Source organism: Zootermopsis nevadensis, unplaced genomic scaffold, assembly GCF_977971745.1.
Source record: "Zootermopsis nevadensis isolate Lab colony 2312 unplaced genomic scaffold, Znev_1.0 Znev_ptg000025l, whole genome shotgun sequence".
In the NCBI taxonomy this organism is placed as follows: domain Eukaryota; kingdom Metazoa; phylum Arthropoda; class Insecta; order Blattodea; family Termopsidae; genus Zootermopsis; species Zootermopsis nevadensis.
In genome coordinates, this window is record NW_028259157.1 from 1,058,047 (window position 1) to 1,082,505 (window position 24,459).

General features: G+C 38.3%; 1 protein-coding gene across 8 annotated transcripts; it reads right to left on the reverse strand.

Annotated features, from left to right (window-relative positions):
• Nucleotides 1-173: 173 nt before the first annotated feature.
• LOC110829098 (RAC family serine/threonine-protein kinase homolog) lies at nucleotides 174-24,459 on the reverse strand. Of its 8 annotated transcripts, none has more exons than XR_015537045.1 (18): nucleotides 24,269-24,459; nucleotides 21,776-21,911; nucleotides 21,024-21,167; nucleotides 20,272-20,415; nucleotides 19,520-19,663; nucleotides 18,239-18,382; nucleotides 17,057-17,200; nucleotides 15,313-15,381; nucleotides 14,242-14,460; nucleotides 11,413-11,528; nucleotides 10,582-10,692; nucleotides 9,738-9,815; nucleotides 6,559-6,659; nucleotides 5,334-5,484; nucleotides 4,678-4,818; nucleotides 2,251-2,328; nucleotides 1,949-2,045; nucleotides 525-1,429 (listed from the first exon to the last, which is right to left on the reverse strand). XR_015537045.1 is itself a non-coding variant. In XM_087355700.1 (17 exons), the coding sequence occupies exons 1-16, from the start codon at nucleotides 24,311-24,313 to the stop codon at nucleotides 2,284-2,286; spliced, it is 1,902 nt and encodes a 633-aa protein (XP_087211826.1). In that variant the 5' UTR covers nucleotides 24,314-24,459; the 3' UTR covers nucleotides 526-1,429; nucleotides 2,251-2,283. The 8 variants fall into 8 exon arrangements, 6 of the variants coding, with proteins under 6 accessions (XP_087211827.1, XP_087211826.1, XP_087211824.1 ...); XR_015537046.1 differs by having other exon boundaries at nucleotides 526-1,429; nucleotides 1,965-2,045; XM_087355700.1 differs by lacking the exon at nucleotides 1,949-2,045 and having other exon boundaries at nucleotides 526-1,429; nucleotides 18,269-18,382.

The following is a 24,459-nucleotide window of genomic DNA, read 5'->3' on the forward strand; positions in this document are numbered from 1 at the left end:
ATATTTTGGTCGCATTAATTTATCAGATGTGTCTTTCGAATATACATATTCCAAATTAAAAAACTATTGATTAATGAAGTTTATTTTAATTTCATACAGTAAAATATATTTTATTATTCATGCTTGAAACATAAAATGATGATAAACACACATATGTTGACCATTTTTGTCATATCAGGCTCTACCAAAAATATTATTATGAAACTGTTATATTTCCAGGTGTGTCATTACTTAAGTTTTATAATAATACAGAAAGGGAATTAATGACTTTATGAATGGTGGACATGTGTAATTTGTGGTAGACAAAGTAGCCCTGTGATCGATTCTTCTGAGAGGTTTTTGGTTTTCCCCTGTCAATATCAAATTCGCTTTATTGCTGTATATTATTATGACAATTAAGTGATGACAAAACTGCAGTTTTGATCTGTTTCATAACATTATTTTGTATAAACTGTAAATAGAAAAAATGGATGAAATATATAGCAGATTTATTAAATCATTGCTTTTTTTCTATCTTCTTCCAGATCAAATAATAAAATATCTTTTCCTGTGTGAGAAAGTAATTATTATTCTGAAAGATTATATAAACTCAGTATACCAACGACTTATTTGTTAAGAGGCCTTTATGTGAGGTTATGTACGACAGAAAAAGTGAACGCCCGCCATTTTTGAGTTCTTGTATACACGAGTATCCGCTAGAGAACTCCCATGTAACGCTCTACATGGAACATAGCCTTCATTCGGAAGTTATACTTGGTTCCAGCATTTTCTGCCCCTGCGTTTTGTGAATTGAAACCTCGGATCTGTTTACTTAACAGAAGTTTCCAGGAACGGATGGCAGGAGTTCGCGTACAGCACACTCCAAATAAAATATTACCACGGTATGTAACACAGGAAAGTCGATTTCACTACACTACACATCACTAGAAAATTAACACTGCAGAGAGTATTAGATAATTTTATATTCTTCACAACTGTTGGTCCTCTTCTAATTCTTCCACTCCTCACAGACCATCGCTTTCTGACATATAACTCGATTCATCACTGTTCACTCCATTATCTTCAATTATAATGCGTTCAATAGCGACTTCGATTTTACCTTCTTGCTCGTAATAAATTTATACTAGTTTTTCCACAATCCGACATACATTCTCCCATTACTTTTGCCCAATTTCTTCGAATCTTTGGAGACACAGATGCTCCCACTCAATAACGGACACGATTCTGACCAACTCCCAGCAAATGCTTTTGTGCTGAATGTAGAGGTCCACTTCCCTCTGTGTCATGGTATGCGTTGGTCTCATTCTTCCTGTGGGCTTGTTTACTTCCAATTGAAAACCAGTGACCATGCTAGTCACCACCAGCAATTTTCCGTTCTGTCACGCCATTACTTTGCTGTGACTACAAGTTGCTCATTCAGAATTTCATCCTGAAAATAATGAACCTCATTAGCTACTGAACATCAAGTTTTTAGAATATGTCACTTATCCTGTAGGCTGTCTGTACTCTGATATGCTGCAGAATTACTGTATTATCATTGAATATAATGTAATTTTGAAACTAATTGAGGTAATTAAAATGTTTAAATTAAATAGGCTGTATAGTAATTTTCACAAATAATCATTCTTCTCGTGCATTTTCAATAACCTCACTCATTTTGCCCATTACATAATCAGACCCTACATTGACTGAGCTACCGCTCCTCTTGACCCTGAGGACTATTTTGTTTCTCTGTGATGGGCAATAAAGTGGTAAGATTCAAAGAGAACGCAGTCAGGTCAGAAAGGAACGAACCAGATGATACATGAGCAAATGCGAAGCAGCAGTGCAATGATGTTGACATTGGAGAACTAAAAATCTCTGATAAGGACACATCCGAGAGCCGCTTCATCCACCATGATTCCCACGTGCTGAAATGCCATAACTATATGCTATAACCTTCACTGACATTTTGTCGAACGTACATCACTTCACATCGACGAATTAATGCTTCCGGTGATAATTCAGTTGTGTCCAAACTGTCTGAGATGGGTTGTTTTCTTAACCTGTTAATTTCAAATTTATGTCACATATTTGTCTGTATTCGTTTATATTATTGTGACAATCAAGTTATGACACGGCTGTAGCTTTACCAGTCTGTTCCATAATAAAACTAAAAGGAATGGTCATTAATTTTGTTAATTTTCAACACATCTGCCTGTAAGACGTGACCTCTAATAAAGTGTCACAACTTAAAATAATATCACTTACTTCGTTTGGGCACTCCTTTGAAGTTCCTGTTCCTTATTCATTGCTTGGAATCAGGGATGGTGCTACATATAAGCATGCCTGCGATAAAGATTACAGTCACATGTAAGTAAATTAATTTGCAGAGGAACTTATTTCATTTGGTATTTATAAGATACAAAAATGTTTCGTTGGAACGTGGTGATAAGAATATATCTTCGTGGTTGAACTCAGACTACGCCCATAAAAACTAAAAATGTATCTGTATTGTATTAGAATCTGAAGGTAGAAAATGCCTTATGTTAAAGTACATCAGTGAACCTACCCCTGAGTTAGATCAATGTGATCCGCATAATCAACACCAGTCTATTAAGCCGTGTGTTACTGCAATCACTCGTCTCCACCGCCTGGTGCTTCCTCTGGAGCGGGAGGAGATGTGGAGGGTAGCTGGGAATTTGACAGGATGCTAACAATTCTTGTTTAAAAAAGTTACATACTGCCAATCATCTAACTAGTGGAGTATGCTGTCAGCTTCTTGAATAGAATCTGTTCCGTGGAGTTCAATGTTTATGCAAATATTCAACTTGGTTTTTCAGTAGATTTTCTTAAAACAATTCCTTGGTAGAAGGAATGAATCACCTCAAATGTGCATATTCTTAAGGGAAAAGACTATCAGTGAGGTGCCGCTATGTACTCATACCTTTTGTAAGTGATCTCTGTTCCCCTGTACCTCAATCTTAGATTTGACATTCCTGATCAGCTGCATAAATAAACCTAAATACTCATGGGATCTGCTAACATAAAACATGTATATGAAGCCTATCTTTCTTGAATCTGTTCCACACACAGATGGAATGTTCAGTGCCTTAAAAATTTGTGGGATGCAGTTTTACACAACCTTTTACATTCTCTTATGCCAGTCTTCTTTCAAGCGCTTGGAAGAGGTAAATTTGTAAATGTTTATTTTGTTCATGTGGCATCAATGAATTTCTTCATTTAAGTCTCTTGTAATTTACGGATTTATCTTGTTTCTAATTAGGATAATATAACAGACTGTAGGGAACAGACTTTTTCTGAGAAACTAATAGTTGCTCTATTCTATTAATAGTTTTGCCCAGTAGCGAGTCATTGCCGCCTCCTTTTGGAGGTTTCATGGTCTTTGAAGCGTCCATTTATTAGTAGTGAGTGACCAGCTCACTGACTAATTGTTGCTAACCTAATAAATTATTTATGGAACCGGAAGGCTCTTAATTGTGTTCACAAGTCAGCCACTGGACACTGTCCTGAGAGAGATAAATCTAATCTATACACCCCACCTCCCATCCGAAAGAAAGGCTGGTGATCGGTGGTTAATAATGACTTTCGTGAATCTGAAGATCCCTGTGAGAATGAAGTAATATACATATATGTCTCAAGTACATGCTCAAAGAATTGAGAAATAGCAATGAAGATGTTTGTTTTCAATTATGTGGCAGATAACATTAATCAATACAGATGAATAAGTGTCCTGAGGTCAGCTTGTAAATGTCTTGCTAAGCTAGTGACGAGGCATCTGAATATTTAGTCTTACTAAATCTGTCATGTAGCAATTTTATGATATATGCATTATGTCACAATTATGTTCAGACAAACTGAAATTCCCTACATCTATGGCTTTATTATAGAGACTTATAGGAAGTAATCTGAGCGTTTGCAATTATTTTTGTACTCCAAGAGGAAATTCTGAAAATGGAACGTGCTCGAACTCACAAAGGATATTTTCCCAGCGTGAAAACTTGTCGTTGCTACGATGCGAATTACTTCTTTTTTTATTTGTACTGAACTTTATGTTTATTTTTCCACAGTCTTCTTATTTGATTATGGACACGTTCAGAAAGTTATTTTGGTCAGTGATAATAAGCAAGTGCATTATTTTAGGTTAGGTTACTTTAAAAAATTCCAGGATATATATTGACAGCCGTCATCTTGTTATTGACGTAAATACGTCTATACAGAAGGGTCATTCGGCAAAAACAGCGTTAGTTACTAAGATTTGTAAGATCCAGCTGCGTTTGTGTGTTGCGTCATGCTATGTTAAGATAACAAGATGGATGACATTGAAGCTAAAAGAGTCCGATAATGATAATTTAAATACAAAGACGTATTTACGTCAGATTCTCCGAAACCGTGGTTCCACTGTCAATTTTTTTGTCTGCATTTTACCCTGACAACCATTATTATGACAGATACTGCCATTTATTCCTATAAACCCACATGAAAGTGGCTGTATGAATATTATGCTCAAATATTGGCAAAGGACCACCTCGACGTTCTTAATTGCTATAACACCTTCAAGGCCATGTAGAACTCAGCTTCCAACGTCTGATCTAAAGGTAACTTAAGTGCCAAAAATAATACTTGTTCCTATGCACCACATAATAAGACGAGGGGCAGAGTACTATTGGTACTGACCTCAGCTCTCTTGCAACCAGTTGTATGAGCTAGAAGCTCTATTTTCAGATTCTGGACAGGATGAATATCTTTGCTGCTGTTACACTGTGGAACATACGGCATCCATAGCTTTTTGCTAGCAACTTTATCCCAGTTGATACCCTGTTGAATAAGAAGATCAAGCTTTACTCATGTGGACGATAAAGCCGTTTGTGGCAAGAAATCAGAACACCCCAGTTTGAAAGATCCTTCAGTTGTGCAGAAAGTACAAGAATTTTGAAATGGTGTTATCTGTTTGGCTATAAATGTTAGTCTGTGCTTTAAGTTATTCAACAATACTTCATTTGCTGGGTGGGACGTTTGACAAAACCTCATCACGCCTTTAAGGTTTCATGTCACAGTACATAATGCACTCTCATCCTAACCTTTTACTGTCCTCAGACTCTTTGGCCTATGACATTTATTACACACGAGTTGCTCTCTGGGAATTAAAATCAAACTTTTCACTTACTCAAGTTTTGAAAGAATGAATTCATCTAGAAATAGCTTGAAGGGTCTAAAATTGTGTACTCGTTGCCGTTTTGGGGCAGTCTCTTAGTGTACAAGGCAGAGTTTAAAAGTGAAACATGTACATACAGCCTAGTATTCTGTGATAACAGACATGGGAAAGAACTCACATTGAAGAACTGATGCTGCATGATGTCCTGCTTGATGGTCTTCCCTGATGTTAACCGCTTTAATGGCATTTTCTCCAAAAGGCCTCTGACAAAACGTGACCCTATGGATGTGAAATTCTTAGGGATCGCTGGCGTCTGTTGCACAATTTTTCTGTAAAAGATAGATTCATTTTTCATTTTGCCATTAAAACATACATTCAAAATCAATCTGTATAATGCCACTCACTGTTATGCGTTCTTTGCTCGAACTGCAAATGGAGAATGCATAATGGGCTTATCACGTGTGTCCAGTCAACGCTACTCAACCCACTGGACGGAATTGGATGAAATTTATTTTGGAGGTTGTCCATTCTCCATGACCTCAATATAATACTCTAATATCCTATGAGCAGTGATAGAAAAATGATGGATGAGAAAAATGTGGTGCCTAAGGTAGGTGGTGGATTCGTTGTTGTTGTTGTTTCTTGGTTCTACAACCCAACTGAGTGTTTTTACCGCCTCCTTTTCGGAGGTTTCCTAGTGTTTGAGTGACCAACCCACTGACACTGCACAATTTCTACTCAATCATGATTTGACTGCCAGAGCCATCCAGCAGTGAATCACTAGAGACGTGGGTGAGAAATGGCCACTTAATTTTGCTTATGAAACATCTCACTCATGCTTCTAAGGTTCTTTTATATTCAGTAAATCTGCGACATGAAACCGCCACCTTCATTTCTCCTCCAAAGGAAGTTGTGATACGGATTTTTATCACCCTTAAAAATTAGTGGTGGTTTTAATACCTCTAAATGCTCGTTGCAAAGAATGTGTGAGGATATTATGTGTATATCATTATGGAATACACTTTCACAACTTGTTATAATTGGCCTATATAATATCTAATTTGCCTGCACACCTCTGAAATAGGTTATACAGGAACGAATGTAGATGGTTATGAAGCATTTCTTATCTTTTGGAATCATTTTCTTCCCTGTCTCTCGCATTAAGTTGGCATCCTGCCAAACACCTCTGTTGTAGTGACTGTAATCATGGCTGTGCTTATATATTGTTTGTTTGCCTAAGATATATTCTATGCAGGATTCAAATTTGTGCACGTGCCATACTGCCATTAAAATGGATAGTCATTTGTTAGCCATAAACCAAATTTGATACGACATTATGAAAAGCAAAATTATGATGAAAAGGAGCACATATGTGGATCTCTTTCCAAATGCTACACACTTACTGTCTGAGTTTCGTCTTGCTTTCGTCGCGTGCAGTAACAAAGGGTCTGAACCCAGCCATCATTTCGTATGCGATGACCCCTACGCTCCACCAGTCCACTTCCTGCAACAATTAAATATGGAGGAAACAGCTGCAGTCAGTCATTTTAAAATCTTCACACTATCACACTTAAGAGGGTCACCAGAAATATAAACATTCTTGTATGAATTGTATTGTCCATGTTTTGGCTCCCGGTTTATATGTAATTATTCCTATGTGTGATTAGTACTCTGTCTTCATTTACCTATTCCTCGTAGGTGTCAGTTTGATTCCTAGGCTCATTAAGAACCTTAAAAATAATTTTATTAACTGTTGTTTACAATTTACATTATATAGTCATACTATTGCTTCAGCCACCACGGTGGTCTAGCGGTCAGAACGCTAGGCTTGTAATCCTGGGGTCCCGGGTTCAATTCACGGTGGTGATCAGATTTATAACTTGTCTTGGGCAAGGCAGTGGTCTAGGCATCACGGAGGTTTCCTCCGGGGGCTTCCCCGGTTTCTCCGTGGCATTCCAGCAATTACTCCACTCACACAGAAGAAGGCAATGGCAAACCACTTCTGGATCATCTACCAAGAACGTATATGAACAGGTTCCTGACAACCTGAAGGGGGTGGAGGGATTCGGTTCATAAGGACGTGTCGTCAGACAGAACACTAAAAAAAACTATTGCTTCATGTGACATTAAGAGACATCAGTATCTGAGTCAAGATATTTAACAAATTCTCAAAATTCTCAAATTCTCAAAATTCTCAAAATTCTCAAATTCTAAAAGTTCTCAAACTATTGCATGTTGGCAGACAGACATGGTAAAGCTAATGGAAGCATTTTCTCCAGGGTTCAGTTTTGAAAAGGAGCCTGCGATTCCTCTATGTTTGCGTTATACGTTCTGAATTTGTGTGAGTTCATTGACACTTATTTGTAACAAGTTACTGCAAATATTTATCCTCATTTTAGTTCACCAGCTCTTCATATGCAGTGTGCACACATAAATTGTTTTCCATCATACTATAATAATGCTCATGAATCAACAGGCAGAAAACTACATGAATTTCAGTGGGTTACATGATCAGATTTAATTCATTCAGATTGAAATTCCAAATCTTTATGTCTGAAGTGCAACACTCACAGTTCTTAAAATGGCGTCTTAGGTAAAAGACAATGAATGCGTGTCATCAATAGGAGAAGTGGCCTGTCCATCAGGAACGGTGTGCTGCTCTATAAGCAGCTCATCCGTCCCATGATGGATTACGCATGCCCAATCTGGAGGTCAGCCGCCCGCAGCCACGTCCGGAAGCTGCAAGTTCTGCAATCCAAGTGTCTTCGCATTGTTACTAACGCGCCCTGGTACGTTAGTAACAGGCAAATACATGAGGGTCTGGGGGTCCCGTTCTTTGCCGACCACACCAGAGCACTGACCGAGAGATTTGACTCGAGGTTAGCTGGTGTGGGGAACCCCTTAGTTCGGCAACTCGGGAGGCACTTGTGCCGAACGAGGGCTGCCAGAGGTCGCCCAAGGGCAACCGAGGGCGACCGATGTTCAGCAGGCCAGCCGAGGCCGTCCCCAAAAGACGGCCAAGTCGGCACAACGAGTGGTTAGACTACTCGGCTACCCTGACTGAGGTTTTCCGTGCTTTTCCTCAGTTGTAAAGCGAATGCCAGGGTATAACTTAATAGGGGCACGGCCCGCCACCCCCCCCCCCGATCATGGAGGCCATCAGCTGAAGTGATCTACCCCCCATGCCGCAGAGGCCTTCAGCCGAAACGGCCCCTCCCTCTCTGGGTTCAAACCCCAGAGATCCAACCAACCAAATTCCTTTGGACAACTTGCCTGACGGGATAACCTCCCATCAGCAGCAACAGATCCCAGTTTGAATGGTCGAGGCTCCAGCCACGGCGTAACCCAGTTAGCGTCAGCAAAATTTCCGTTTTTTATATTAAGACCGTTTACCATTTCCAGCAATGCGCCTTGAGCGCAGGAATGGTGTCACCTAGGTAGGGACGATGTCTTGCGCTTGCGCAGGCCTCCGCCCTCAGTTAGCTTTTTGGTTGGTTGGTTGGTTTCCGTAGCTTCTGGAGTACATGTTTCCGGTTTCAGTACAAAGGAGATTTTCTACAAAGTTTGGAAGAGAATGTGGAATAAAAGTGTCGATGTAGAAGTGATATCAATTCTTTGATCAGACTTGCTACAATCGTAAAGGAAGGATCCCCGAGAGACCAATAGTCAGTGGGACTCATGTGGATACAACTCATAAGAGTTTCGTTTGCAGGCCACGCAAATCCACCTGGTGTGGTAGCTGACAACTAAATACCTCACACATAACAACACTCAACACTACATATAAATGTGTGGTATTGCCTGAAATTTAAAAAAAATATATAAGAACTGACTTTTGCATTATGTAACTGTTTGAGGAAAAAGTAGTTTGCTATAAATTTTGGTGTGACATTCTTTAAAGATTTGAAGTCGACAAAAAATTTTCGACCAACAATGTTTTCATTTGTCAGGAAAATTTAACTGACATTAGCTAAGAATTGGGGGGGGCAACATGAATCCAATTACCATACAAGAGACTGTCTATATTTGAGCAAGTACTTTATACAAACATAATATTTTTGGCCTTTTCCAGACTGTGACTAACAATGTGTATCTAGACATGCTAAGGGAATTCTTCATTCCTATTTTGGAAGAACACAGTCCCAATGACATGCTGTTTGAACAAGTCTTTACTTTTCCACAAGGACGTGGTGATTGTCTGAAATAGCAAGTTTACAGAGAACTATAATATTAGGGGTTGGTCTAACATTGGCCACATCGTTAGCCTGGCTTTACTGTCCTTGATTTATAATTTTGGGTTACATCAAAAATGCTATATAAGTGCCACCAATTTGCTAGAACTTGCTGGGAGGATAAGTTATGTAGTGACTGCGGTTACCATTTCTGACAAATGTGTATCAGTCATCGCGCACGTGAATCAATTTCAGTTTAATGGTTCTGCCTACACATGTGTCATTATGAACTCCATGGAGTTACTAATTGTGGCTCGAAACCCACTGATTTTCATAATTTGACGCTTCTTTATACTAGTCTAAAACAAAGAAATCATTTTCATTATACTGTAATGGTATAAGATACTTACCATGCTGTAACCTTTGCCCTGAATCATCTCTGGAGCCATGTAGTCACTTGTGCCGCACACTGAATAAGCACGTTTAATCTGTTGATGAAAGCAAGATTTTATTTAACTTTTACAGGAATTTGAGACACGAGGCAACTAGAAATTATCTCTCCAGCAAACACAAACAAAACTTTGGGCATGGCCAATAACAATGACGACCACTGGACACAGCTCTGAGCCAGATGCATTATCCCCATTCTTCACAAATTACTTCTGTCATCCATCTCTTAATGCTGTATTACCCTCTTCTTCTTGATTTTCCAAGTTCACACTTTCCAATAGGTTTTCCCCACGTATATTTTGTAACTTTACTTCTCTCCTTACACATCTGGCCCTTAACTTGACTGCCCTAACAATAAGTGTGGAGCTGTACAAACTACATATTTTCTCGTAATATAATATCTGACATTGCCCCTTGTTTTATCCCCTTGACATTCCAGTATTGCCATTTTTTAACACTTGTGACTGAAATTCTTCCCCCAAAGTATGTTAATGGTTTCTGAATTGAAGAATAGCAACTGTTTATGAAACTCCTAAAAAACTATAATTATTAGAGTTCTGAACTTCTCGGTTCACCCCGTCAGACTCTAAGAACCTGATTGAACGTGATTGAGATTTACTTTCAATGAAATGTTGGTACAAAAGAAAACGCCTGAAAATGTGTGGTCTAATTTCAGGCACACGAGGCCTCTCTTGTGCCTGGATTTTCCTCAAATGAAGGGCACTGCCAGACAGACAGCGGTCCACATACAAAAAACATCAAGTAAGTAAACTGAACAAAATTCAAAGTCGATATTAAATGTACCTTTGCGTCGGGTGGAAATTCTTTGCACAGTCCGTAGTCCGTGACCGCTATATGACCTTCAGAGTCGATCAGTATATTTTCTGGTTTAAGGTCCCGATGGATTACTCCAATCTAAAAGAAAAAATTAACAAGCTCCTTAAGCATTGGGTTTTAAGAACTGGGACATGTGGCGTTGTTACTGTGGCACTGAGATGTGGTTCCCCTATTTTGCTCTCCTGTCACGTGTCGCTCGCTCTAGCTAAGCTGTCGTACGCTGCAGGAGAGTTAACCGCCCGACCACGGTGCCCGGTTGCCTTTCGAAAGGGAAAGCAAAAGTGTCAATTATTGGATTTATCTCAATTCCCTTAATCGGACAATAACTCACTTTGTGCGTGGGTAAGAGTGGCCGTCTGAACAGAAAATCTGCTGTCTCACCCAGGAAGAATTTCTGAGACACCTCGTAAGGAATTATTAATTATGTTTAACGAATACAACCATCTAAGTTCCCTGGCTGTCGGCTGCCATTTGCAATCAGATCTTTCATATAAAGGCCCCAGATGGAGCGGCGGTAGCACGGGGAGAAGCCCTGTACTCTCATCCTGCGCAGAGTTTTAATTTCGTCAGCGTTAGAGCGAGGGAGAGAAAGCGCACAGATACACAGATGCAATTATCCTTTGTCATTACTTTAGACATATTTTACAGAAATTAAAATGATTTTACTTATAGTGAAGAAATGAAGTACTGAATTAAATGGAAAATTTCTGTGGCTGCACAATTTACGTACTTGGGTTTACACAGACATATTATGGAATTTGTTGGAAATAACTATATTGGGATAGTTTGAGTGCCTACCTTATGCAGGTGGTCTACGGCCAAGACTATCTCAGCGAGGTAGAGTCTAGTTGTGCTCTCTGTAAGTTTTCTCTTCCAGTTTAACAGATCCCGTAAATCGCCGCCTGGATAATAGTCTGGAACAATAATAATGAATCCTCATTAGAGTAAGGACTGTTACTGCTACTACAGGTCAATGAAGATCAGTGCGTTGCATATTCGATTTGACATCAGTGTTGCTTGAAAATGGCGCTCTGCAGAAGGCTGAAAACTGAAAGAATGTTCACAAAGAAGCAACGGATTTTTCCCCCCAGACTAATAAAATCAGAATGAGACGAAATATTACAAAGTTAGCAAAGTAATGGCGAACTAAGTGCTAACAGATGCTTCGATATTGCACATAAGAACGGCTCTGCGCCTGCGCAGGTCGGTACATCTCTTTCGAAGTCGAGTCAAATAGCTGTTTAGACACCATTTTGTATAATTTATATCTTAATTGCGTCTTGCTTGTGTTCTTCAATATAATAATTTTATTCACCGTCTTTACACAAGCTTATAGATTTTTGTTAAAATCACATAAAATTATAACATTTCTTCATTTTAAAATGTAACAATATCAAATGAAGAGTCATTTTAAAATGTAACAATATCAAATGAAGAAATGTTATAATTTTATGTGATTTTAACAAAAATCTATAAGCTTGTGTAAAGACGGTGAATAAAATTACCATTTTGTAATTACTTTTCACGGATCCAACAGTAAATCAGATTGACCAAAGAAAGTGGAATGGATAAAAATGCAAGTCCTATCGATAATATGATTTAAAATATCAATTAGATAGATAGATATTTCCTGTAACTCCTAAGTGCAGCATAGGGCCTCATTCCGTACGTTTTACAGTCTTTAAGGCGTGCATTTAAGAATAGTGAATGACTAGCTCACTGACTCTGCACGAATTCTATTTACTCCTGATTTGACTGCCAGAGTCATCTATCAGTTAAACAGTAAATCAGGAGAGAATTAGGTGAGAAATGACCGCTGAATTTTGCTCACGAGACATCTCGTATCATGCTCGTAAGGTTCTTTTACATGCCATAAATCTACGACATGGGACCGCCGGCTTTACTTTCCCTCCGAAGGAAGTTGTGCTACGGATTTTTATCACCCTTAAAAATTAATCGATCTCGGCCGGGATTGAACCCGCGAACCTTCGGTCCACTGGCGAGCGCGCTAACCACCAATTACGTTTCTCAAATAATAAATGTTATTGAACATAAATATGTTTTACTAAATCCAATGATATAGAGTAGGTATGCCAATGTTAGTGATTATGATATAAATCCATTAAATTCAGGTAATACGTGTATTATTATTTGTGCACGTTTAGGTTGGCAGTTGGTCTATGAAGATGGTTTTTATAACTTGTGTTAATATCGATTGTTTTTCAATTTGTCTGAGAAACCTTTAGGTAATTTAACAGAATGTTTATTCACAAGGATGAGGTAACATTTCTAGCCTTAAATGGACTTCTAGACGAATTTCTTGGTTTTTGTGACTGGCCATGATTCTAAAGATTTTCTTTTATAAGAAAATTGTTTTGTAGTTAGACGGATCATCTCCAAAAATGATTGTATGCTTCAATATAGAGCGAATCAATGTGAATTACATTGATTGCAGTGTGTAAATGGTGATAATATGAAACATTTGTCCAATGATATAACATGCCCTACTTAATATGACTCATTTAATCAATATTATTCTTCCAGTGTAGGTTGTTATTATTCTGTAGGCCGAGGAATTTTTATTTGATGACTGTTCTGTACATTCTCCATTACATCCAATGCCTACATCAAATCTTACAAGCAATAAAGTAGAAGTGAGACGGAAACCATCTACTGTACCTTGAACTTCCTACTCCAAATGGTGAGCAATGACACATGGAATTCTAAATTTCATGGACTTCACTTTTCAAAACGTACATAAAGGACCTTCCGTGAACAATTAAAACCTTATCAGAACCAATCATATTCATTGATGTCACTAGTGCCATATTTCTTAATAAAAGTTTGATGATTCCTATACATTGAGTAATTCGGTTCTCTCATAAGAATAAATTGAATACTGTGAAAAATCTATTCCTAAGTTTACATAAAAAAATTAATAAAGTTGGTAAATGCTATTCGCAATAATGCTTGCTGAATCAGTTTCCAGTTTGTCCTTGAATACTGCTCAAATGTAATTTAAACAATAAGACTTCATGATTTACTTAGTCAGTTGCTTTTGCTAGATCACAGAACAACGTAAGAAAAGAAGTTGACCCCAGAACACCAGCTGTTTTTCACTTACATCAAGAGGAACCACGATTATCATAGTATCCATGACAAACATTCAAAGAACTCATAGAAATGGCCGCCAATGTTAAACATAGCAACCATCTTTAACAAATTAGGACTTTGATAGTTCCCACTTTTGGCAAGAGATGGCATCAACTCAGTGTCCACCTCACGACCTTCCTCATTTGTAATTTTGTTATCACCGCTTGTGGGATATTCAAAAGTGCGATCTTGAGGTCGTGCAGAATGGCACAGCATCTATATAAAAAAATTTCTCAATCTGTCCGGTGGTTCTCGAGTGGAATCAACTTGACAGATAGACTGAAGTACAGACATGACTAATCCATAATTCGTTCTCGCCATGCACTTCGTGCAAGCAATGCATAACAATTAAAGTACTGTCAATGTGCTCTGTTCCGGCAACTCTCCTCTCCCGTTGCACTGACCGACCACCGCAATTTTGTTCTCTACTTCGTTTCTCAGATATCGTGGAAGATTACTTACTAACATACTTACCCACTGCGAGCCACAGATTTGATTCTCTCTGGAAGGTGTAGTGGAGTCCCACTAGGAACGGGACGTTCGTAACTCTTTCATGCACAGCATATTCTGTTCTAAACTTTTGAGGACCATTTCTTTCACCCATGCTCCGGGAGATATTTATCATCTTCATGGCGTATAGTGCCCCGCTGTCTACACCGCCGTTCTTCTGAGCAAGGTAAACTTCTCCAAACGCTATAAAATTATACAGTTATTAAATGTAAATATATTTAGAACTGGACATAAGATCAGGAAGGCACTTCCAACATTACTGAAACCAGTCGCTCAATAAATTTCGACGTCAGTGTTACAGTGCACAGTTATATTACATGCTGCTATCTGCTTAACAAAGGGCCCTAATATTTGTAAACTTTACCTCAACAAAGGTTAGAATTGTTTGTACTATCAGAGATTGATAACTAAAAGAGAATTTTTAGGATTTAAGATTTTGAATGCGGAGAGACTGAAGATTGCTGTCGTCTCGTTTGTTGTCCTGATGATGGAGGGAGCAAATACCTCTGAAACGTCGGTAAACTACACGGCGCAACAAACCAGAAGGCAGCCATCTTCTAAAAGAAAGTTGTCAATACACGTTTCGTGTGGGCCCAGTATTCAAGAGGCAGTTGAAGCACACGCCACAGGTGATGGCATTTGACGTTCGAATTGATTAGAGCACGTAATTTTCTGAGGCTGCTATTAACGGCTCTAGAGCGTGACACGAACAGGACGTAATCCCACTTAACTCTGCGACATTTCATTCATAATTATAACTCAAATTGTACTTGAAACCTCTTTGGAGGTTATGTGTCAAAGTCACACGAACTCTATTCAGGATTTCGTTAATAAGCGACTTTGTCACTACACAATTCATTGTTAACAGGCTTCAGGCGGACGCGGTTCAGTTAACATTCAGATACAAAGAATTCTTTTCAACTGAATACCGTTTGGGTCTACACCAATTAAACCTCTAAGTCTGAGTAAGTTAGTTGGTTATAGACAGAAAAATGCATAACATTTTTGCCGAGAGTTAGCAGAATTTGTACTCACTTCCTTTTCCCAGACGCATGAGCGGCTTGAAGTCCCGTAATTTCGGAAGGTGAGGCCCAGAAAGTCGGACTGTAACAAAGCATCACAGTTACAGACATGATCTAATTGGCCTGTCTTTGTTCTTCATGAGTGAATGTAGCAATTTATGCAGTAAACGACGTAATTCGCCACTGAACGGATTGTCCATTTTGATCAGGGAGGAACACCGCCTCAAATGGTGGTATCGATCCCGATCTATGAAATCAAAGTCTATAGGATCTCCACGTGGTTTGTTTAACTGTAATCAGAAACTTCTTTGTCTCTCTGTTTGTTATCTGAAAACCTAATTACTGAAACATACGAACATTTGTGTTCTGTGGGTGCGAAACTTGGTCTCTCTCAGAAAGAGAAGAACACAGATTGAGGTGTTTGAGAACAGGGTGCGTGGGAAAATATTTGGAGCTGATAGGGATGAAGCCGTTGGAACTGGAGAAAACTGCGTAATGAGGAGCTTCATAATTACTTTCAATAATTAATATTAGGCTTACAAAATCAAATAGGATGAGGAGTGTGGAGCATGTAGCACAGATGGGACTATAAGAAATGCATTTAAAGTTTTTCTTTGGGAATCCTGAGGGGATAAATGGACTCATACGCGTAGATGCGGAAGATATTATTATACAGATCTTAAGGAAGGAGAGTTGTGTGGTGCAGGACAGGGACTGCATTTAGATTTGGTGAACACGACTATGAATGATCGAGTTTTATGAAACACAGGATATTTCACTGCTGGCTGAGCAACTACTAGCTTCCTGATAAGGGCTACGCTGAAGTTGTCAAATTAAACATCCCTTTACAGCGCTCACGATCAAGCATTCAATTGTACCAAGAGCAATGGAATAAAAATTATGTATGAAATATATAAGACTGCTAGATACTTTAAAGCAGTGGTATTCAATCTTTTTTGTTCGCATACCCCGAGATATAATTTCTCTTCAACCTTGTACCCCCAAAGTTGTTGGTGTTTAATTCAACATATACATAGTATATAATCTACATCTATAATAAGTTAAATAAATTACATTACTGATTAATGAGGGTTTATCATAAAATAATTTTTTTTTTAAATTTCACGTACCCCTAAGATGTCTCCGTGAACCCCCGGGAGTACGCGTACCTCAGGTTGATTGCCACTGCTTTAAAGCACTGAAGGTAACTCAACAAAAATCTGAAAAAATATTTTTTTACAATATGAAACGATCTATAAATTCCCTGATTTACAACTAAAAATCCGGCGGTAGCCTACGTCCCTAATAACAGCTCTTGCGTAAAGAATCCATCCTCAGTCACTACCAATCCACACAGGCTTATAACGTATGACCCTAAAACACATCTTAATGTTATCATTTGTCTTCCAAGTGGCTATTTACCACAGGAATTCTCACAAACATTCTCTGTGCTTTCCTTGCCTCTACATGCTAATTTAGTGCCGAGCCCGTTTTAACCCACGTGCTTTCATTATGCAAAAATTACAGGCACCCACGTAACCAGAGAAGTTTAATGCTCAATGTATACAGCACAAATTACTTTATAAAAAGAGAATAGACTTTAAAGCCAATTAGATCATGATCTCTACCATTCGCAAAAGTCTTTTTGGCACAAGGAACGAAGTGGCCCGATATCAAACATCTTATTGCCTGTCTCTCATGAGTCAATTCATGCCGCAGCGGTTTATTAATACCTCGTTTCCTAGAAGCGCTCATACCTGGGGGTCTAATTAGTTTGACCTCTTCACCTTCTTGCAATGGTTTCTTGTTCATTTGATGCTTGATCAGTGCCCGATGTTTCTGATCATCTTTGACGGCGTCCTGGAACTTCTTGTAGTCTCCCTTACATACATTTCTAGCATCTAAATGCGCAAAAGCAATGTAATATTAGACATTCATCCACGTTTACAGTACTTCTAGATACTTTATAATAATGTTCAAAGGTGCCTCTAGAGAATGCGAGTGAAAATGAAATTTTTGCAGTTTTAAGCAAGCCTGAAATAGCTTCAGTCGTATACCAATCCAGAACCCCTGTAACTGTTTGACTTGAAATTTGAACTGGCCAGAAGATCATGGGTGAAGGGCCCCCCCCCCCCGCTAGCAAGCCATATGTGGTGGTTCCCTCGCCAGCAAGGGATCTGGTATGCAGGTCAAAACACATGGCATTACTCGAGTGGATATAGTCGACAGCGGGCTTTCAGCCAGTAAACCAAACTTTTGTACCAGTTAGGTAAATAGTGTATAAGATTTTCTTTAATTTCAAAATAAAATTGTTCGGTTTCTTAAATCTGTTGTTCCTGTATTTATTGATGTACATAAAAATTACCACGTCAACCATGAGGTGATCCTTGTTATAACTATCTCTTTCTGCAAGAACAGAGAAGGTAAAAGTAGTGAGGAAGGATAGTTATAGTCGAAAGTTACTGTCCTGTAGTAACATTTCCCTCAAGCGTTTGTTTATAAACAAATTCAGTTCATAGATATATAATATATATATATATATATATATATATATATATAATAGACGAATGCTTTAGAAATAAAAAATGATGAATATGAAAATGTTGCTCTGTTCTCCCACACTGACATATTTCGTTGATACTGAGTCAATATCAAACGTTCCTAAAGTGCGTCACGTAATTAGTAGTAAGCATGTTCACGTAATTTATGCAATATAACTAAAATTAAATCTTTTATGCTACAGAGAACTGCCCATTACATAGAACACAAACTTATGTGTATAGACAAATATACTAATAGACTATAAAGCCAATTAGCTCAGGTCTTGTTGGCACAAGGAACGAAGTGGCCCGATATCAAACATCTTATTGCGTGTCTCTCATGAGTCAATTCATGCCTCAGCGGTTTATTAATACCTCGTTTCCTAGAAGCGCTCATACCTGGGGGTCTAATTAGTTTGACCTCTTCACCTTTTTGCAATGGTTTCTTGTTCATTTGATGCTTGATTAGTGCCCGGTGTTTCTGATCATCTTTGACGGCGTCCTGGAACTTCTTGTAGTCTCCCTTATATACATTTCTAGCATCTAAATGCGCAAAAGCAATGTAATATTAGACATTCATCCACGTTTACAGTACTTCTAGATACTTTATAATAATGTTCAAAGGTGCCTCTACAGAATGCGAGTGAAAATGTACTTTTTGCAGTTTTAAGAGAGCTAGATATAGCTTCAGTTGAAAGTAACTCTCCTGTAGTAGCCTGCAGCCCGAAGATTGAACACCGTTAGTAGTGACGCCGTCCTTAGGAAACCATCTTGAACCAGTTGCATTCATGTTACAGGCTCACATAAATATTTTCCTAAAATCCGTATTTATTCTATTATCTGACGTCCACCTCGGTCTTACGTCCTAATTACATGCCCGGTCAGGTGTAACATAACCTAAACTAACCTAACCTACCTTTCAATCCCCCCAGTATACCAAGAGATCTTCATAACCAGACAAGATTTATGTTTTTTTGCCTTCTTAATTCGTTGTTCTTAGGAACAAACATTTTCCTCAAGTATTTGTTTATAAACAAATTCAGTTCACGGTCATTCCTCTTATAACAGACGAATGATTTAGAAATAAAAAATGATGAATATGAAAATATTGCTCTGTTCTCCCACACTGACATATTTCGTTGATACTCAGTCAATAGCAAACGTTCCCAAAGTGCGTCACGTAATTAGAGGTAAGCATGTTCACGTAATTCATGCAATATTACGAAAATTAAATCTTTTATGCCACAGAGAACTGCCTATTACATAGAACACAAATTTATGTGTATAGACAAATATACTAATAGACCATAAAGCCAATTAGCTCGTGATCTCTACCATTCGCAAAGGTCTTAATGGCACAAGGAACGAAGTGGCCCGATATCAAACATCTTATCAAATCTAAAACTTCTTGAAGATGGTGAAGAGCCAATTGAATAAAAATTTGTCTATCTCCGGAGATAGGGATTAGCTCTATCTAGTGGGCCCAACTATGTAGGAACCTGAAGACGGAGATAGAGTCCCATCTCCGAAACGTCGTTTTACGTTTTATATTTACTAGACGATGGATAATATCCAAGAAAATTTTTGTTCAATTGATCAAACATCTTATTGCGTGTCTCTCATGAGTTAAATCATGCCTCAGCGGTTTATTAATACCTCGTTTTCTAGAAGCGCTCATACCTGAGGGTCTAATTAGTTTGACCTCTTCACTTTCTTGCAATGGTTTCTTGTTCAATTGATGCTTGATCAGTGCCCGGTGTTTCTGATCATCTTTGACGGCGTCCTGGAACTTCTTGTAGTCTCCCTTATATACATTTCTAGCATCTAAATGTGCAAAAGCAATGTAATATTAGACATTCATGCACGTTTACAGCACTTCTGGATATTTTAAAACAATGTTTAAAGGTGCCTCTACAGAATGCGAGTGAAATTAATATTTTGCAGATTTAAGCAAGCCAGAAATAGCTTCAGTCGAAAGTTACTATCCTGTAGTAACATTTTCCTCAAGTGTTTGTTTATAAACAAATTCAGTTCACAGCCATTCCTCTTATAATAGACGAATGCTTTAGAAATAAAGAATGATGAATACGAAAATATTGCTCTGTTCTCCCACACTGATATATTTCGTTGATACTCAGTCAATAGCAAACGTTCCCAAAGTGCGTCACGTAATTAGTAGTAAGCATGTTCACGTAATTCATGCAATATAACGAAAATTAAATATTTTATGCTACAGAGAACTGCCCATTACATAGAACACAAATGTATGTGTATAGACAAATATACTAATAGACTATAAAGCCAATTAGCTCAGGTCTTGTTGGCACAAGGAACGAAGTGGCCCGATATCAAACATCTTATTGCGTGTCTCTCATGAGTCAATTCATGCCGCAGCGGTTTATTAATACCTCGTTTCCTAGAAGCGCTCATACCTGGGGGTCTAATTAGTTTGACCTCTTTACCTTCTTGCAATGGTTTCTTGTTCATTTGATGCTTGATCAGTGCCCGGTGTTTCTGATCATCTTTGACGGCGTCCTGGAACTTCTTGTAGTCTCCCTTATATACATTTCTAGCATCTAAATGTGCAAAAGCAATGTAATATTAGACATTCATGCACGTTTACAGCACTTCTGGATATTTTAAAACAATGTTTAAAGGTGCCTCTACAGAATGCGAGTGAAATTAATATTTTGCAGATTTAAGCAAGCCAGAAATAGCTTCAGTCGAAAGTTACTATCCTGTAGTAACATTTTCCTCAAGTGTTTGTTTATAAACAAATTCAGTTCACAGCCATTCCTCTTATACTAGACGAATGCTTTAGAAATAAAGAATTATGAATACGAAAATATTGCTCTGTTCTCCCACATTGATATATTTCGTTGATACTCAGTCAATAGCAAACGTTCCCAAAGTGCGTCACGTAATTAGTAGTAAGCATGTTCACGTAATTCATGCAATATAACGAAAATTAAATCTTTTATGCTACAGAGAACTGCCCATTACATAGAACACAAATGTATGTGTATAGACAAATATACTAATAGACTATAAAGCCAATTAGCTCAGGTCTTGTTGGCACAAGGAACGAAGTGGCCCGATATCAAACATCTTATTGCGTGTCTCTCATGAGTCAATTCATGCCGCAGCGGTTTATTAATACCTCGTTTCCTAGAAGCGCTCATACCTGGGGGTCTAATTAGTTTGACCTCTTTACCTTCTTGCAATGGTTTCTTGTTCATTTGATGCTTGATCAGTGCCCGGTGTTTCTGATCATCTTTGACGGCGTCCTGGAACTTCTTGTAGTCTCCCTTATATACATTTCTAGCATCTAAATGTGCAAAAGCAATGTAATATTAGACATTCATGCACGTTTACAGCACTTCTGGATATTTTAAAACAATGTTTAAAGGTGCCTCTACAGAATGCGAGTGAAATTAATATTTTGCAGATTTAAGCAAGCCAGAAATAGCTTCAGTCGAAAGTTACTATCCTGTAGTAACATTTTCCTCAAGTGTTTGTTTATAAACAAATTCAGTTCACAGCCATTCCTCTTATACTAGACGAATGCTTTAGAAATAAAGAATTATGAATACGAAAATATTGCTCTGTTCTCCCACATTGATATATTTCGTTGATACTCAGTCAATAGCAAACGTTCCCAAAGTGCGTCACGTAATTAGTAGTAAGCATGTTCACGTAATTCATGCAATATAACGAAAATTAAATCTTTTATGCTACAGAGAACTGCCCATTACATAGAACACAAATGTATGTGTATAGACAAATATACTAATAGACTATAAAGCCAATTAGCTCAGGTCTTGTTGGCACAAGGAACGAAGTGGCCCGATATCAAACATCTTATTGCGTGTCTCTCATGAGTCAATTCATGCCGCAGCGGTTTATTAATACCTCGTTTCCTAGAAGCGCTCATACCTGGGGGTCTAATTAGTTTGACCTCTTCACCTTTTTGCAATGGTTTCTTGTTGATTTGATGCTTTATCAGTGCCCGGTGTTTCTGATCATCTTTGACGGCGTCCTGGAACTTCTTGTCGCCAGGCTTAGCGCGATCCTGGAAAAGAGGAGGATGTCTGGCATTAGTCACCCACAGACACGGCTCATGCGCAGTTATCGCACTGACAGAGTTACGGAACTCTAACCGTGACGTTTGGGCTGTTCAACAGTTGTAAACAACAGATAAATAGGACGACCGCCATCTTCGAGTCCTTGCGTATCCAGGGACGCGCTACAAGAAGTCCTTCATGCAAGATTTGAGGTTATCACGGCGGTGACAATATTGATTTTGTTACTTGGTGGGTTCTGGCGCCGTGTGGACTGGTCAGTAGATACTGATGTTTCGGAGAAGCGTACTGTCTTCATCTTCAGGGGTTTTACGAAACGTTAGCATTCACCGGCTAGTTCACATGGCGCCAATACCCAGCAGAGCATCGTTATCCCTAATGCGTGTGAAATGTCCAGTACAGCCTTCCTTCAGAAGTTAATAGTCGCCTAGCTGTAGTGAAAGTCCAACGTTCACTAAATTTTCCAGCACTAATAACTCTCCTGAGCCACCTGAATCCCCTCCACACATCATTTTTAATGTTACCCTCCAGTTTGTGCGTCGTCTCGCAAGTGATCTCCCATTTATAATCTCTTCTGTATATGCTGCATGTTCTGCCCGTCTTATCCTGCTTGATTTATTATTATAATACTATTTGGAACCTCTTTTTAGTTGAATTTGAAAGAAGTAATAATTTCTGCATAAATTCTGCATTCGGTATGATTGTCATAACCAATGCCACTGCCACCGGGTAAAAACCAATTTGCAGTCAATAATAAATAATAATAATAAACCAATGCAAAATGGAAAGATACGCGTTAAGTTTATCTGGAGATACGATTACAACATGCCTTTTAATTCGACATGTAATATTATTTCTTGGTAAATAATTACAACCTAGCGAAGACGGGAAATTGTATATGGCAATGTTACGTATACAAAGCCTGTAGTTAAATTCATACACTTCTCTTCACACATCGTCTGAATTATTTTACTAAGCTGACGTGGAGCAGTACATGATATGACACGGTAATTTCTTTTTCAGTCTACTAGGGGCGCTAAGAACGCGCATGCGCGAAGCATATACGGACATAATGGACACTACTCAAGGAAGATTTATTTCGTTTTATATTTGCGCTGCTGTTTCAAATGTCTTCCTGCTCTCGCTCTATGTTGTTTGGTCGCTATATCCATGTAAACGTAGTTGTACATTTACGATTGTTGCAGAAAAAAAAACTAATTTCTGTTGTTGAGCGACAAGCCATTTATCTTCGATATCAAGGCAGTAACGCACAGTTTGTTTCATTTCATGTTTTATTAACGACCTTCTGTTCCATGTTATCTTTCATAAATGACAATTTTGTCCCATATTAACTTTCATAAATAAACTTGAATGTAAATGTCGATAAAGTTACATAACCTACAAGAAATAAACCTAACCACGATCACACTTTGAAGGACACATTTTGTGCTGTAATTTGTTTAATTGCTAACCCGTAGATGGGCTATTGAAACATGTGCTCTCATGTCATGGGATTGTTATCTACACGGTAATTGAGAAAACTTCGCAAATAACAATTACCTATGTGTGCGAATGGTTGTGAAGCTACTGCATTCGTCTGAGCTTTGTGTCCTAGAGCAATGCATGAAGGTAAGTCATGATGTAGGAAATTTACTTAGACTTTAATGTGATGAGCTTGACTAAAATATCTGAACATAATTCCAAATTTAGTTAAATTCTGGCAACATTAATGGCTACTTCACGTGAATATGTACATACATGTCTATACGAATCTCGATTGTATCTCGATAAACATTTATCATGCAAAAATATTGTACCGAACTTAAATTGTTTAGAGAAACTGAAACCAGATTTAATTCGTATTTCCTCTTAGCTTTAAGTATTACAGCTTTGGAGGTAACTCAAATTTGTTGTCATAACCCATGATTCGTTCCGCTGACTCACGGCGATGTTCAGTTCAAAATATCTGGTCACTGCTTCCCATCCTACGTCTGATGATTCCAGCGTTCTGTCTACTGAAGCCCCATTTTAATAATAATCTGTAATTTTCAGTTAGGTCTCCCAAGTGTGCTACATTCACCGCCCATTCCATCACTGTAATAGAGTTTGTTAAATACTAAAATTTATATTTACATTTTTCCTCCCACTTCTCTGTTGTTTCCTTGTGGTTGTACAGTCTGATGATACAGAAGCTGTTATAGCCACAAAGAGAATGTATACAGACACATATAAGCGTGTTATAAATACAGGAGCTGTAAAATTCATTTATAGGAGTGAATGCAGCAATGTTGTAGGCACTTCTAGCTTAACAGAATCTACAGAAGGCTGCTCTTTCATTATAACTTACGGGAATCCGGCGGGATGGCGTACAAGGATGGATTACTGCGTTCATCGTCGTCAATACATCACACAATATATGGAATTCTTTTATGCACCGTATTATATTTTATTCTGTTCTTTGTATGCAGTTCTATTGAATCTTTCACTCTGACTTTTGAAACGTCTTCCTGCTCTCGCACCACATCGCACACCATGGAA